We start from the raw sequence: 15,715 nt of genomic DNA, 5'->3' as shown, positions 1-15,715 counted from the left end.
AAAGTATTGACAACCTCATGTTTCATCTTAGTTTGCTGCTGTATTTTTTTAATCTTTTCTGTGTATTTAGACTGGAAGCTCCCTGAGGCAGAGATTCTGCTGGTCTGTAAATCTAATAGAACAATGACTAGAAAAATGATGTTACATAAAGTACATTAAAAAGTGCAACAGTTATTTTTTTCAGTTGCAGATTGCTGTGTAACTGCATTGATGTGAGTTGCTGCACCAGGTGGAATGGAGCACAGGCAGGCTTTGTGCTGCTGCTCCCCAAGTGTGTGTTCGAAGGGAACACCCTCTAGACTTGTGAGTGCCGGGGGTAGAGTCTGCCTTGAATATGCTTCATTTCAGCCTTTTTCATCTGCATTAGCATCTTAACAGGCACATTTATTTTCCATATGTGCAAATGTTGGGGCCTAGGACTTCAAATACCTCCTCCCATCTCAGCTCTGACACTTTACAGAGACTAAAAGCAAGGAAAGAGTCCTTTTCTAATATTCCTCTTAACTTGCTAATATTCGTCTCATTTAAACAGAAACGAGAACAGAGTGTTGCAGATCTAGATGAACTTCTGCTGAATTTTCTGACTAAGTAAGAGTGTGGTTTGTTAAAAAACTGAGTTCTTTTTTGCTAGGTTTTTTTCTGTTGCTTAAGCAAGAGCCCATTGTTTGATGTCCACCACAATTAAATGTTTATCATTTGTACTGGACCCTCTTGTCTCATGTTAAGTGGGATGTAAGATCAATAGTGGCTCTGCAATTTGTCCATTGATAAAGCCTTCATTTCTCAAATGAAGTACATTTGTCTGTGTCCTGACAGTGACAAGGGAGCAGTACCAGTCAGCTGCTGCCTAGTCCAGCATTGAGCTCTACAACCAACAGGTGCCTAGACATGGGTCAAAATATGTCTGACTTTTTCTTACTGACATTTCACTTTACAAACTGCTCTGATGAGAGTTTGAAAAATCATCCTTGCTGAGTTCACATAATAAAAACTAGCAGGACAAATGGGAAGTTTTGCTAAAGAGAAAACAATTTTAGGTTAAATGACTAATCCATAAAGCTACTGGACGGTAGAATGAAGATGATGGAAAACATTCCATTTAAGGTACTAATTTGGTTCTTCAAGCATCATTTAAATTTAGTAATTTGACAAATTTAATTGATGAAAATTTCTTTTGAATATTTTTTTGTGATAGGAAGCAAATTTCGACTCCAGTAAAAAAAGAGTGAAATTCTCTTGGCTTTAATAAGGTCAAAATTGCATCTTCCAGTGGAACATATGAATCTATTTCAGCCCCAGAATTAGGCAATTCAACAGCTCATGTGGGGTGATTTGTATGCTTTTTAAAATTTGTTTTATTTCTAATTCTGATTTATAACAAGGAAAGAAAGGCATTTCCCAACTAATGTCAAATTGGTAATGAAAATTCAAAGAGCTTGATAAACTGACACATTTGCTTTTGTTATCCATAATGTGTCTTGATTCAAGCCAGCAGTTATTAAAGACAAATAATTCGTACTTAGTTTGTCGTCTACTTATTGATAATGTGTACAGTGGGCTGTACTGGTTATATGCTATAGGAAAATTAGGTGTATTTTTACTCGGGATTAGGATAAACAATTCACATTATCCTCAGTTTAGCCAACTTTCAGAAAGCTAGAAATGTTTATTGTATTTGGTAGTAAATCTGATAAACAGAACTGTGTGATCAGCATCTTTCTCAGCTGTTTGCATTCCATGTGTTGGACATGACCTCATCAGATAGTGTTAAAAGTAGATTTAACACTCAAGTCAGTCAAAGATTTCCTTATTTTTTCTGATTTTAGTAATTTCTTCCTGGCCACTAACTTCCTATCAATGGTGTGACTACAGTTGCTGCATTATCGTATCCATGTTGGTTCTTCTTCTTTGGAGGAAACCTGTCCAATGCAACTAAGAAGTCAAGAAATCCATACTTGTATATCTCTTGAGCTGCTGGGGTTTTTTTGTTTTTTTTTTTTTTTTTTTTTTTTTTTTCTTTTTTTTTTTTTTCTTTTTATCCACCTATCTTTAGGCTGCAAAAACAATTGGCGGACATACCTGAGTTAAATTGTGGTTTAACATATTGATTACTTCACTACCCAAGGTGGAATTAAGGGGAGAATATATGTGAAATCACAGAGATGATGCCCCAGAAAACAGACTTTCTTTGTAGTTTGCAAATATAGTGTCAACATCATTCAAAGAAGTGCTGGCATGGGGAACTGCTATCAAAGACTTTTATGTACACAGAGGTAAGAACTAGCTACCTGTAAAGACATTTGCTTTTTACAGCTGAGAGAGGGAATTTAAAAATTATGTAGTTCTTCATATTTAACTATTCTATAGCACTAAACTAAAGAGACATCACACTTAAGAGACTATTTACCAAACTATTCTGGCATATTGAATAATTGCTGAGTGAACTGTACCATTCTGTAGCTGGCAGTATTGCTCAGAGGGTCCCAGCCAGAGCAGGTGGCCCTGGAGGAAGGACCGGAGCTCCTGTGCTTGGGGTCTCACGCAGTGAGGTGGGGCTGTGACTGCAGGAGGAGTTGTGTGCTGCCAGCCACAACTGCTACAAATCATATGCATCTGGCTAAGCCTCAGCAGTGTCTTTAATGCTGCTAAAAATCAGAAGGATTTTCCTGTATAAACCCATTGCAAATCCTTATGAGTAGATAATGAACAATTACCTCTTTAAAATCTTGCAAGCAAAACTGATATAGTTTAATTCTATTTTGAAAAATTATTCTAAGTACTTTGGGTTTTGAACATGGCTTTACTGTTAGTATGCTAAGATAATCACTTCTGAACTGTTAAGAAAAAAGGCAGAACCAAATTCTTTGCCCTAAAGGAGATAGCTGTCTTTTGGATAGACAGACAGGATGGTACAGCCACGAATAACAAACAGCTTTATAAGGCAGTCTCATGTCTGTACAGTTATAAAAAATGAAACAACTTCTTCTCAATAAATTAATTCTGTGGATTATTGACTTCATATTGCCTTTGAGAGGCTTTATAGCAAACATTTATTTTCCAATCAAGCACTGGCCTAAAGAACAACAGTAAAAGGTTTCATTGGTTTGGTTAACACTCCTATGAACATTCTCAGAAATGTAAAAAGGCTATGTCTTGAAGCACTTTTTATTCCATTAAACATTACAGGGCCAGATTTTCAACAGCTCAGGTTTTTGAAATTTTTTTTTTATTAAGTGATACATTATTGGCATTAGGACCAGTTTTCTGTAGAGATGCCTAAGAGATGTAGATATGTGCTAAATGTACCCAGATACTTAGGTAAAATAATTGCTCCCAGTTATTTATGTAGAATTTGATGCTTAGGTACTTTTGACAGCCCTGCTGAATGCCTACCAGCATTGTTAGACTCTTCAATGTCTTCTAAACCTGACTTGCTCTTAGGCTGTGAGGTGTCTTTTTAATTTCAGCTACATGATTCATTTGTTCTTTTGGGCAGAAACTTAAGTGCTAAGCTGGAAAAGGTATCTGTGTTTTTCATTTCAATCCTGTCATCATTCTCGTTAAGTATTTGCCTTTGTCCTGTGGGTCGAGTGATAAAACCTTTACATTTTACTCTTTGCAGAGTAACATTTAGCTGTGACTATTAGCAAATGGAATTTGCAGTATGCTAAATAATGAACTAGTGGATTTCAAAGGTGTAACTAAGACCTGTCTTAGCTACATGACTTTTACATGCAAGTAATGTGAATACAAGGTTCCTATTAGCAGCAAAATTAGCTTCTTTTATAGTAGCAGAAATGAGAGAAAAACTGGCTAACCTGGCTTGGTACAAATTTGCAGGTTATTCCTGCCCAAGTGCTTCAGAAGTGGAGCACAGTACCTGGCAGAAATAGAAGAGCTAGAGGTGTGAGAATGATTCCTAAATCAGTAAAAAGTACCAGAACAGCTGATGAAAATCATTAAATAAAAACACTCCTGAATGTGAGAATTTTCCAAATGCACTTCATTTATTCAGCTAATTTAAAATGTTTCTGAACTGACATGAATTCTCTAAATATTTTATAAGAAGAAAGCTACAGGCTTTATTTGGGCCACTGTATAATGATTGAAAAACCTACTTATGAGGAATTAGGAAATATGAATTCTTGTTATCCATCATATTAATTCATGAAACATAATTTCTGCAACAGATGGTTTGCTTTTGCTTCTCTGAATCTAAGATATTCAAGCAATGAAGCCCTGAGTACAAAATGTTAATAGTTACCCAGGAAATCCATCATCTCTTCCTAGGATTCAAAATGCACATACCTCAGAATGATCCATTCCTGTTAGCATCATTCTAATTTCATTATAATCTGTAAAATATTTTCTATCTTCTGCATGATCTGTCCCCTGTACCTCTGAAGGAACTGATCTTTTATCTTCCCTACATTTAAAGGGAACTTTATCTAAATTTTTTTCAAGCAGGTTCAAATTCTGTAACACCTAGGAGGGACATATTTAAGACTGTAATTGAGATCTACAGTGTGATCAAAAGTCCCTCTTTTAGTCTACTTGCAATTGTATCACAATAATTTATTTTTAGAATTTGATTCATTTACAGAATTTTTTAAAAACTGAAAAATGAAAGGAAGGCATTATTAAATGTCATCACTGCTGATATCTTTCATTGTGTCCTTGGCTCACTTACTCTCTTTGTAGACAAAAACACCTTTTCAGTAAAACAGGAGGTTTTGCTATGGAGGAATGGCTGGGCCTGACCTTATTTATGTTTTTAAGTTTCTCCTTTCAACTCTCTGCCAGGAAAAAAGCCACTCACTTGGGCAAAGTTCATTCACACCAGCTTTACAACAAAGTGCAAACCTGAGACAGAGGACAGGCAGAAAAATCTCTTCCCATGAAGTCAATAGGAATCCATCTCCCTAAGATCTTTTTTATTCTTGGCACCAGTGATTTTTCTCAACTGATTTATTGGAGGGCACTGGTTTAACTAATTTGTCTTGCATAGGTATCTTTCCCATTCTGTCCTCTCCACTAGTACAAAACAATCTTCCCTTTAAAGGTTATTTCCTAGCCAGACCTCTCCTAAAGCTATTATCATTAATTTGCACTTTAGGAGTTTCTTTCACTTTTAAAAAACTATGAGATACATTCCTGATTTATGGGTTACAGTGTGACAGCCATCATATGCAAAGAAGATTGTTTATACTTACCACAGACATCCTTGAATAAGAGGGAAATTTCAACCATATCCCCAGTCCATGTGCTTTACATAACTGTATTCAATATCATAGAAGAACATGGCAATCTGTATTTTCCATTGTTCTCTAGGATGTCTAATAGAATTTTATCCTTGTTCTGGAAAATTCAGTATTCAAATACCAAAATACAGAAGGTTTATAATACTCCACAAAATTCCATAGGTTTTAGGAGTAATTTCCATGGAAACACACTTTTAATCCTTATACATAATTTCCCTGCAACTGATAATTAAAAAATTATCCTCAGATTACTGTGAACCTCATTAAACATATTTCATAATCATGTGTTTCATGAAAAATTGAAGAAAAGCAAAACATTTTCAATGTTTTTTAGAAAAAACAGTAAGTATGAAGATTAGAGTGTACCTACCTAAACTAAACAGCACCAGGAATTTGAGACAGACAAATTCTCGTAGGTCAAACTGCAGAGAACGAAGCTTTGCTACCAGTTCTTGTGCATGGCTCATAAGATTGTTGAGGGTGGCTCCAGCTTGGGATGCTATTACAGAATAATCCACCTGTAAAAGAGAATTATATTCCTATCTGGTTGTCCTGCCCACACTTCAGGATGTTTCAAGCAATAATATGCAACCAGGATACTCCTGGACATAGAAATCACTCTTAATTTAATGATGTTACCAAATCAAGATGATTTTATATATAAACCAATTTTAACCCAATGGTATATACTGCAAATAACATTAAACCATATATCTTAATGGTACATGATATCACTGTGAGTACTGGTTTGCCTGTATTAGCTTTTTTAGAAGCTTTAAATACCTGCCTATGACACAGGTAGCTGTCCACATCTCAGTTTTGTTCCCTTGGTGTCTCCTGTTCTCATTGTAATAGTATGATCCTGCAGAGAACAACTGATGGAGTGAGCTTTGTGCCTACCCTGGCTGTATTGCTCCAGAGGGACACAATGATATTCATGGGAAACAGTCCTGTGTCCAAACTTGGCCAGAAACATCTATTCAGGCCCAGAAATGTCGGTGTATTCCCACAGGAAACAGGTATTGTGTGGGTGGTTGCTGTTCTCCCCAGCTACACAAAATCCCTGTATTTGTTGGAATTGACTGGAACTCACTTGTTCTGGCAAGTGCTGCCCTGCAGGGGAAGGAGGGGTGGCAGGTGTGTGACAGCCCAGCTGCCCTCACACTGTCCCCAGCAGTGATCTCAGTGCATAGAGCTCCTTCCCCTGGGCTGGGGACACAAGTGGTGCTGGCCTCTGCTGCCCTGGTCATGCTGTCCCTTGTTCTCAGGGCAGGCTCAGCTGCCTGGGAGCTTTCATTGTATGCAGAGATCCAATGGAGGCCTGGAGTTAATACATTTATTCGAAAAGGGAAAATTCACAAGCACAGGATGCTTAAGGTCTGCCATTGCTGACTCAACCTCGGGTGATCCTCGAACCTTGGGCAACCTCTCCAAGCCCAGCATGCTGAAACTGTTCTGGCTGATGCCAGTCCCATTGTGGGGATGTTTCCATGCAGAGACTGCCCTACCCCTGCCACTCTGAAGGTGTGCCTGCTTGTCACAGGATGGTGACCAGCGGGGAAGGGCACAGCCTCTGGGAATGGTGTGATGGGAAGGAGAAGGGAGGGGCTGGGGTGGGCTGGCTGCAGGACAGGGCAATGGTTGGTGTGGAGCAGGGTGTAACTGCTGTATCAGAACTGGGGTGACCTGAGCAGCCGCTTCAGCTTCAGAGCTCAGCCCACTTCTCATCAGAGTGCTCCACGTCCCCTGCAAGTGCCACTGTCCCATGGACATGGGCTGCTGTGCTGCTGCTCCCCACAGAACCACTCCTGGCCAGCTGGCTGAGACCTAAACGGGTCAGTGGAACAATTTCAAAACGCTCTAGTATTACCTTCACCTTTCTCTTGTAGGAGCCTCCAGAACAACAGGGAAATTGCTAATCATACTTCATCTAAGTGAAGTCTGGCCATAAATTACAACTAAGCACAATGGTAAGTGCTTGCTTTGGGTCAGTCATTTGTTTAATGGAATCGGTGCTCTCAACCCATCTCTAAGGTTTCCCATAATAAACTAGTTAATAAAGAATGGAGCAGTATCACCACAAGAAACAAACCAATACTGCAAAACTTTGTTTTTCCAGGCTCTGATCCCTTAAAATCTGTTTTTTAAAAAAAACATGTTAAGCAACATGTATTTTGATTTTTTAATTTTTTTAAAAATTATTTTATTTTAAAACTGCTGAATTGATTTTGCTGAAGCATAAACAGCAGTAAAACTTGGAATACTCCTAGCCTGACAAAATTGCAGAATGGAACGATAGAAAGAAGACTGAAAGAAACTAAAATTAACTTTTCCTGGTAATGACCTTAATATAATCAATAAGTTATTGACTTTTAATAAGAGATTTCATTTATATACTCTTATTGCACTCTATAAACTGATTGAAGGTAACTGCACAAGAAAATGAGGTTACACTTCTTGAATGGAGGTTAAGAATAACAATACTTTGCAGTGTTGGAGCAGTTTGAGTTGAGTTCATGCTTCAATTAAATCAGCGGATTAGGCTGAAGAATCCTGTGAGGTAGGTTGTTGCTCTCTTTTACACCTGGGGAAACTTGAAGTAGTGACAATAAATTGTTTACTCAGGGCCAAAGAAATCTGTGGCTGCACTACGATCTGATCTTTGGAAACCCTAGCCTATCCATCTTTCAAAAACTACTTGCTAGTTCATCTCTTATTTATCACTCTTTCTATAGATGCATTTGTGCATATTTCTTTATGTATATATACCTATATAAATAATAAGAAAATATTAAGTAAAATACCTCAAAAAATTTTTACTTAAAAATCAGTTTAATGTAGTGACTTGGTTCAACTACATTGTATTGAGAAACTGGTCAAATATAAATATGAAATTTCATAACTTAATATCTCTTTTGTAATTGTTAAGAGTGGGGGAAAAAAGCTTCAAATCCCTTACTGAGCTTCCAATTTGTGGGGAAAATATGCTGCTCACTTCATAAGAGGAAGTTAAGATGTCTGAATGTCAAGAATATCAGTGGCCTTAGTGCAGCGATTATGCCATAATGGAAAAACCCAGTAGATGCCTGGATCTCCCAGCATCCCTCTACTGGAGAGCTCTCAGGCAGCCTGCTCCTCTTTCAGGTGCATTTAATATTTGCAGCACCAGCAAATTTGTCTGGGAGGCAAGTCCTCATCTGCCACTCACCAGGAACAGGCTGTATTAAATTTTTATATTTATTGACATTTCATTACCATAATTGACTGCAGTTGGTTCTCTAGTAGAAGGCACAGGGCTGCCTCCTAAGCAGGAGAATTGGTCCCTTGAGTAGGATTTGCAATTAAAAACAACGCAGAATGGATTTTTTTTTTAATTGTGTAAATATGATGAGTTGAATTTTCAGCTTTAACTAGAGAATAGTAGGTGTGCAGAAGGCTTTTTTCAAGAGTGAGCAAAATTATGAGTCAGTGGAAAGACGACCCCCAAAGGTGTCAATCAGTTTATACAAAAGCAACTGTGCATGAAAAAGCCTCAGTTAATGTCTATTCTGAAAAAGTGGTCACATTAAAGACTACACTGTTCTGCTTGCTTGGTCCTTTATGCAGAAATTGATACGAAAATTTGTATTAATTCTTGTACCTTCCAATGTGATTAAAAGCATTTTTAAAAGACAAAGATTAAACCAGCTTGGATTTTGTGCAAAATGCTTTATTGCATAATGAAGTCAGAGCATTTACTTTGTATTGTGCATTTTACTTCATATCGTGCATTGATTTCGTTTAGTAAAATCAAATCCATTACTAAAATATTCTTGCATCCCAATCAATACTACTACTTTTCACATTGCTTTTGATGTTGAGGATGTTATTTGGCATTTTTGAAAACAGCAGCTTTGTCAGAGCTTCCACATAGCCTAATTTGGAAGTACAACAATGAGCTGAAGTTATGGCTGCACAAACAGAAGTGTGAATTCCTCCTGTACCCTGGGCTAAAAAAATGCTGTGGCTGAAGGCCAAAAATAAAGGGAACACCTGTTTGTTTGTTTGTTTTTTGTTTTGCAAATGCAAATGGTGTTTCATGGTAATTCAAAAGATTTTTGAAGAAAAATTACTGGGCTCAGATAGTAATTTTTCTGGTGGAATCAGGTGGTAGCTTCTGGTATCACCTTCTCTATGCCCACAAAACAGTCTAACACTTAATGGTGGAATTAAGTTCACTTTTTCTTCTAAAATTAAGGAGTGTTTGATTATTCTAGAGTATGAATGTGGTATCATGGGTAAATATTGTGTGGAACTGCACCATCCCTTTCAATGCTTCAGCAAGCTTGAAATTGTCTCCAGAATATGATTAGAGTGATTTTACTTGTTGATGGTGTTGCCAGGTGCTGACTGTCCCTGAATGCCATTCCTTTCATCCAGACAGGAATTGCACAAGTAATGAATAAAGCCCCTGCTGTAGCTCTGTTCAGTATAGTCTAGTAGACTAAGGCAGTCCAAATTAATAACAGATTGATTTCATATTGGATTTAGTAAATTACACTACTGTGAGCTAGGGGTCTGAAGGCAGGGGCAGTGAGTGCCTGGGTGCAGCATAGGGAGCATCGTGCTCCTCCTGCTCTATGGGGTGCAACCCTGGCCAGCACCTCTGGCTGCTGGGGGCTGCTCCCCAGCACCCCCTCCTAGGCTTCAAACAGCACTGAAAGCCTGGCTGGCCATCACTGACCTGCCCTGGGTCTCTGAGCCCTGACCCTGCTCGAGTGGATGCTCGGTGGGTGGATGAGCCTCATCTCAAAAGCATGCATTCAGTATAGAGCAAACAAGCTCATTTACTATTGCAACCTTTCCACTGTTTCCTGAGATACAGCTTTCACTGGAAACTGCAGTGGTTATTAAACTCATTTTGAGCTTTTAATATAATTCTTTTATTAAAAACAGTGCTTCTGTTACATTTCTAAGCAAATAAACATGGAAAACACTTTGAAGAGGTGCCTACATACAAAATTTGAGGAGGTTTCAGAATGGAAAAACCCCACAGATATCCTTGTATCTGCTGGTTATCAGGTTTGGATATATTAATTAAAAATTTGTTGACTTATGCAGCATAAGATGCTTGTCATTTTAATGTGAGACACAATAATAGAAGATAATGAATTAAGTTGCCAGTGGCCCTTTCCCCTAGGATGATATGGTGCTTGATAATTAACTATAATATGCAAATAGTAACACTCCAAAGTACTGCATAGTACAATAGAAACCATTTCTTTACGAAGTGCTATAATGTACTTCTGTTGTTTTTGTAATATTGAGATGAGATTATACAAAATCACTGCTGTGTTTGATATTCAGTAAAGCTGATCAGAAGACAGAGAGTCACTGGAAAAATGTTGTGAATGTCTGGGTAACATCTCACAAGGCTGTGTTAACTCAAACTGCTTCTTCAGGAGGTATGAACCATATAAGTTCATTCCACCTTAAGACCCTCTTATTTTAGCCAAATTTCTGCTCTACTGTTTAAATCCTTTCCCACAATGGGAAGTCAAGACTGGCTGTACTCACCTTGGATGCCATCACTATCACTATTCCAACAGGCAGTTGGGACAGACTCGCATGGTGCTTTCTTCAAACTGAGTTTCTGAACAACTTTGTTTTTCCTGCTGGGCAAGCTTAAAATCAGCTAAGGGATTTTTCCTGAGTTTGTGTTGACAGATTAGTTCACTAGCATGGGACTGGTTTGGAGAAATACTGCCAGACTCCAGGCAAATAACTTTTGTTTTCTTTCTTACACACAGGAGCCATGCGTAAGAACTACAGAAGAAATGTTTCCCATGAAGACAACACAGTCAGCATGTGGAAAATGAAAGTACTGGTGTTCAAGGATTCATGTCAGGTGCTCTCTCCATGAAACTTTACTGGTACAGGGATTTTAGACTTAAAAATGTAGTGCTATGATGGTTTCATGGCTACACAGCAAAGCACATGTGAATTAGGATCAGGTTGTTCATAGGTATGCCCATAGCTACATGAAAGGCTCAAAATATGTAACAAATATTTTAAAAACCTGAATTCAGGGCAATTCATGGTTATAACTGTATTTTGATGTGTTTTACCCAGTTTAACTGAGCACATTTAGTTCATCCCCAAGGAGCAGCCAGCATAATATTTTCATATCTTCATAAGGCCCTTTTAAGAACTACCACAACCTTACTTTCCTTTAGGCAGAAACCACTAGAGTAAGGAACTGTGCAAAAAAACTAATACGATACAGAATAGTGAAATAATGATTGCTTGACCTCATTTGTATCCTCCTTGAATCAAATCCTGTGTTTATTTGCTGATGTAAGGACTTCCAGATTTGGCCCTCAAATGCCAATACTTCTTTTGTGCCCACCACAACTGTGAAGCCTCACTGACTATAACACAAATTGAATGAGAAAAATATACTTGCTAATTTCCAAAAACATTAGAAGTAAAAGGTTTCCACTAGATATCCCTGAGCTTTCTATACCTATGACTTGTGGATGTCCTTTACAGCCACTCCTCTTAACATTCTTGTGCTTTTGTATTTCAGTGATACTTCTGCAAGGGTGCTCTTTCTCAACAACACCATCAAGATCTCATGCTCTTTCTCTGGTGCTTTGCTTTAGAATAGAAATCCAGGTATAAAGATGCATTTGCGTGGTGACTTCAACTAAATCAGTAGTTTCAACAATCTCAAAAAAAATCTGAGATTTAGGCACATTTTTGGATGGCCTTTTTAATTGGAAAGGCTTTGCAGAGGGAATATTTGGCAGTAGAGTGAAGGTATGAATAAAAGGAGCAGATGAAGCTACAATTCACATGTTGTGCATTAACTGTTGCAGGAAAATGCACAAGTAACAATATTCTGTGCAGAGCTTTAGCATCTACCTTGTATGTGCTGGGTCTTGGAAGCTGGCAGTGTATTGGTCTTGTAGAAGATACAAGAGGAAAGTGCTGAGGTTGGAGGAATTAAAATTCTATAATAAGAAATGGTCTGTTAAAATTACATGGCACATGGCAAGTCTACAAAACTCAGCTTGTGGAGAGCATATTGGCAATGATTTACAATTAACCACCACATTGCAAATCACTCCTTAGCTGTTTTCTATTATGAAATTTTGAGAGTTGTAAAATGCATTTGTGCTACTTTATTTCCTTTTGAAATGGTAATTGCTACTGCTGAGGGGCAGTACTTAGTGCAGAAAATGAAGTGTGCAGCACAGGGAGGAACTTGTTTCTGAGGAACTGCTGAGGAATTGTAATGATCTGAAAAAAGTGCTTTCTTGAAACACATACACACAAAAGAGTTTCATTTATGAAACCCCAAATAAATAACAAAATAAAATAAAACACAGTTCTTTTTATACAAGGGCCAGAGCTTACTAGTTTGTTGCTGACTGCACTTTTTCCCCATCAAAGTGGGAACAGTGGATTGACACTGAGTAAAACCCATAAGTCAGTGGCTTGAGGGAAATGCAGATATATGGAAATGTGATAGGAGTGCCCTAAAGTAATGGGTTTTGAGCCAGTGTGTTTGAAAATTATCAAGTGTTCTTCTAACTACTATCCCCTTTTAGATACCTAGTGCAGCACTGACAGTGGTACCGCCCTGGGGACCTGGATAAAGTTTGGCTTTTGTGTCTGAGGAACAGAGGCTGTGCACTCTAAGTGGAGAGAGCAGGTATGTTCTAATTAAGGGATGCTAAGTTCCCCCCTTACAGCTTCCACCTTGATGGTGATTTCTAAAAAGGGCAGTGTTTATGAGTAGCTTTTATGGAGGGATATATTAAGGAAAGCGAGGAGTGAGGCTTCTCAGGTCCTAAATTTGCTAACTTGTGACAATAAGCTTGATCTCTCAGGTAATAAAGTTGGCAGTCTAGCTCAGGTCCTCAGTTTAAAGTTATTATCTTTGAAAGCCAGATGATTGACTGTAATTTTGCTCATAGTGCTTTGTTGGTAGCAGAAATAAAAACATCTACAGCACTTTTCATCAGAAGTGTCAGAGTGCTTTCCACACCTTAATCAACTAATTTTTATGAAATGGTGGCATGGTTTTTCCCTGTTTCTTCTGTGGGAACTGAAAAGATCAGGACAGGAATCAGAAAGCATGCAGGAATGGTGCACTAGCAAAGACTCATAATGCCCAGGTCTAGAAGTGTGGCTTCCCAGAATTATTTTACAGTTTTTACAGAGGATACAGACACAGTTTAACTGTCCTTTCATAAATACATTTGAACAGATGTTGTGTCTAGGAGTGCAACAGGCTGAGTCAATGCTTCCAAGATGGTTTACCTTGACAGGTCAGAAGAGAGACAGTTGTATTGGATCAACTTGTCTAAAAAAGTAACTCACTACTGAACAGGAATGTGCAAAAGCAGCGCACAGCAGCTGAAGCCAGGAGTGGCTCAGGGTGGGTGATGCAGAAACACCATCCATGTCCATGTCCACTGCCATGGAGTGATAATGTTAAAAAAGGGTTCAGCTGTATTGAAACGTGCAAGGGATGTTGAATTGCTAGTCTGGGATAAACCAGGAAGATGTGGGACTGCAGCTGGATTCAGATGGTGATTTTGTGGCAGCAAGCACAGACCAGGCTGAGGTTCTCAGTGCTACCTTTGCCTCAGTCTGTCCTTACAAGATGTCCTGGGCTCTGTGCATTGCATCAGGGCTCAAGGAGGAGGAGAGTTATGAGCACTAGGTGTAAGTTGGAAAAAAAAAAAAAAAAGACTTCATGGGACAACCAAGGAAAAACTTTCTCCCCATGGAGATTGTCAGGCAGTGGTACTGGCTGCACACAAAGTTTTGCAGTTTTCATTCTTGGATGTATTCAAAGCCCAACTGGACAAAGCTCTGAGAAATCTGGTTTGAGCAGGGGTTTGGACTGGTCCTTAAAATTCCTTCCAGTCTGGATTATCCTGTGATTTTAAGATTTGTAGCTCTGACAATTCTAGATATTTTAAAACTTCTGCTTAGCTCACCCAGCCTTGCCCATCTAAACAAAAGTGTTTCTTCCAAGAATTATTTTTACCCATGAAAATAATTTGAAAAGATGCTGGTTCAAAGTAAATGCTTTTGATGCAGAAATTGCCTACAAGCCATGTAGTGGCACAGCACTGGCACTGCTGCAGCACCTCGACCAGCAGCAGCCTTAGTGAGAAACGTGTGCCGCGCACAGCCTGGCGGGGCAGGCGCCTGCTCCTGGAAGCAATCTGGCTTTTCACTGAGGAGCCACTGGGGCCAGAGCTGAATGAAACTGGGACAAAGCAGAGGCAATAGGGGAGATTTCAGAAACAGCAGCCAGAGACTCTGTAGTTCAGGTCTAGTGTCTCCCTGTTTCTCAAAGAGAATCTGTGACACATCCATGGGAGTATGTTTTGCAGCTATTAGGAACTGTGAAATGGGAAAAAGGACTGGCTGTAGAGTTCTTGTTGCTGATGTAGTGATATCGCTCCTGCTCTTAGCCTAAGTGCAAAGAGGAAAGTAAAGAAGGTGATGGAGACTCTGGGGGTGCTTGCACCGACTTCAAAATGACAAATTTTGACGTAGGAAAGGGAAATTGGATTTAAAGAAGGATGTATTAAAAACTGCTTTACAAAACAGGGGCAAAAATGAATGCAGTCATTCCAACATAGCCAGGTTTTAATCTAGTTGGAGACTGCCTGCAAATGCACAGCTTCCCAGTCCAGCTGCTGATTTGCAAGCAGTACATTTAATAAGCATCCTTGCTACCTGTTGTCCAGCAGTGAAGAAAAGCTCTGCTTTGCCTTGAGATCATGTACAGCTGGCGTTTTTATTTTCAAGAAAAGATAAAAGTGGCTAATGAGGTAAGAATAACTACTGTGTGAAAATGGGGACAATGGCTAGAATTTAAGGGTAGTTAGATGCCTCTAATGATTTCAGTGGGACTTAGGTACTCAGTACCTTTAAAACAGTGCTAATCACATAACAAAGGAGACACTAATTTAGCAATTCTCTCAGGAACAGAAACCTGTCAATGTACTTATAGCTTGATAAACAAGCATCCTGTGTGGTAAATGAAATCGTTTCCAGTGAAATTGTCTATCTTGCAGAGCATGAAATGGAAAGGGAATCAGTCATTTTCTCAATTGCACCAATATAAATAAAGAGTAATGCAACTGAACTAACTTTTGCTAAAGCAGTTAGGGAGTAGAACGATATCTGAGAGGTTAGTGACTTTCCATGAACTGCAGGAGTCAGTTCTATGGATAGAATTTGAGTTTTCCCAATTCCTTTCTTGAACAAGTCAATAATTTCTCCTTTCTATTGTAGACCTCTTAATCATAAATGTAAACAGGAGAATCAGAATCCTTCTGATTCTTGCAAACATTTATTCTAAGTGTTAAAAAATGGCTGCATCTTTAAAATTACAGCTAAAGCTGGCAGCAGATTCCACAACTCCACAACTTGCAGACACA

At 38.7% G+C, this 15,715-nt stretch overlaps 1 protein-coding gene across 2 annotated transcripts in view; it reads right to left on the bottom strand.

The window, feature by feature from the left end:
- NR5A2 (nuclear receptor subfamily 5 group A member 2) overlaps positions 1 to 15,715 on the bottom strand; it is an 87,220-nt gene that overhangs the window by 21,557 nt on the left and 49,948 nt on the right. For both annotated transcript variants that reach the window (XM_063165545.1, XM_063165546.1), the window contains one exon: positions 5,632 to 5,779. In XM_063165545.1, coding sequence (XP_063021615.1) covers positions 5,632 to 5,779 — 148 coding nt within the window. The remainder of the gene's footprint in view (positions 1 to 5,631; positions 5,780 to 15,715) is intronic.

Source organism: Melospiza melodia, chromosome 11 (genome assembly GCF_035770615.1).
Source record: "Melospiza melodia melodia isolate bMelMel2 chromosome 11, bMelMel2.pri, whole genome shotgun sequence".
NCBI lineage: Eukaryota > Metazoa > Chordata > Aves > Passeriformes > Passerellidae > Melospiza > Melospiza melodia.
Note: the sequence above shows the minus strand (reverse complement) of the source record. Positions and strands in the feature narration are given on the sequence as shown.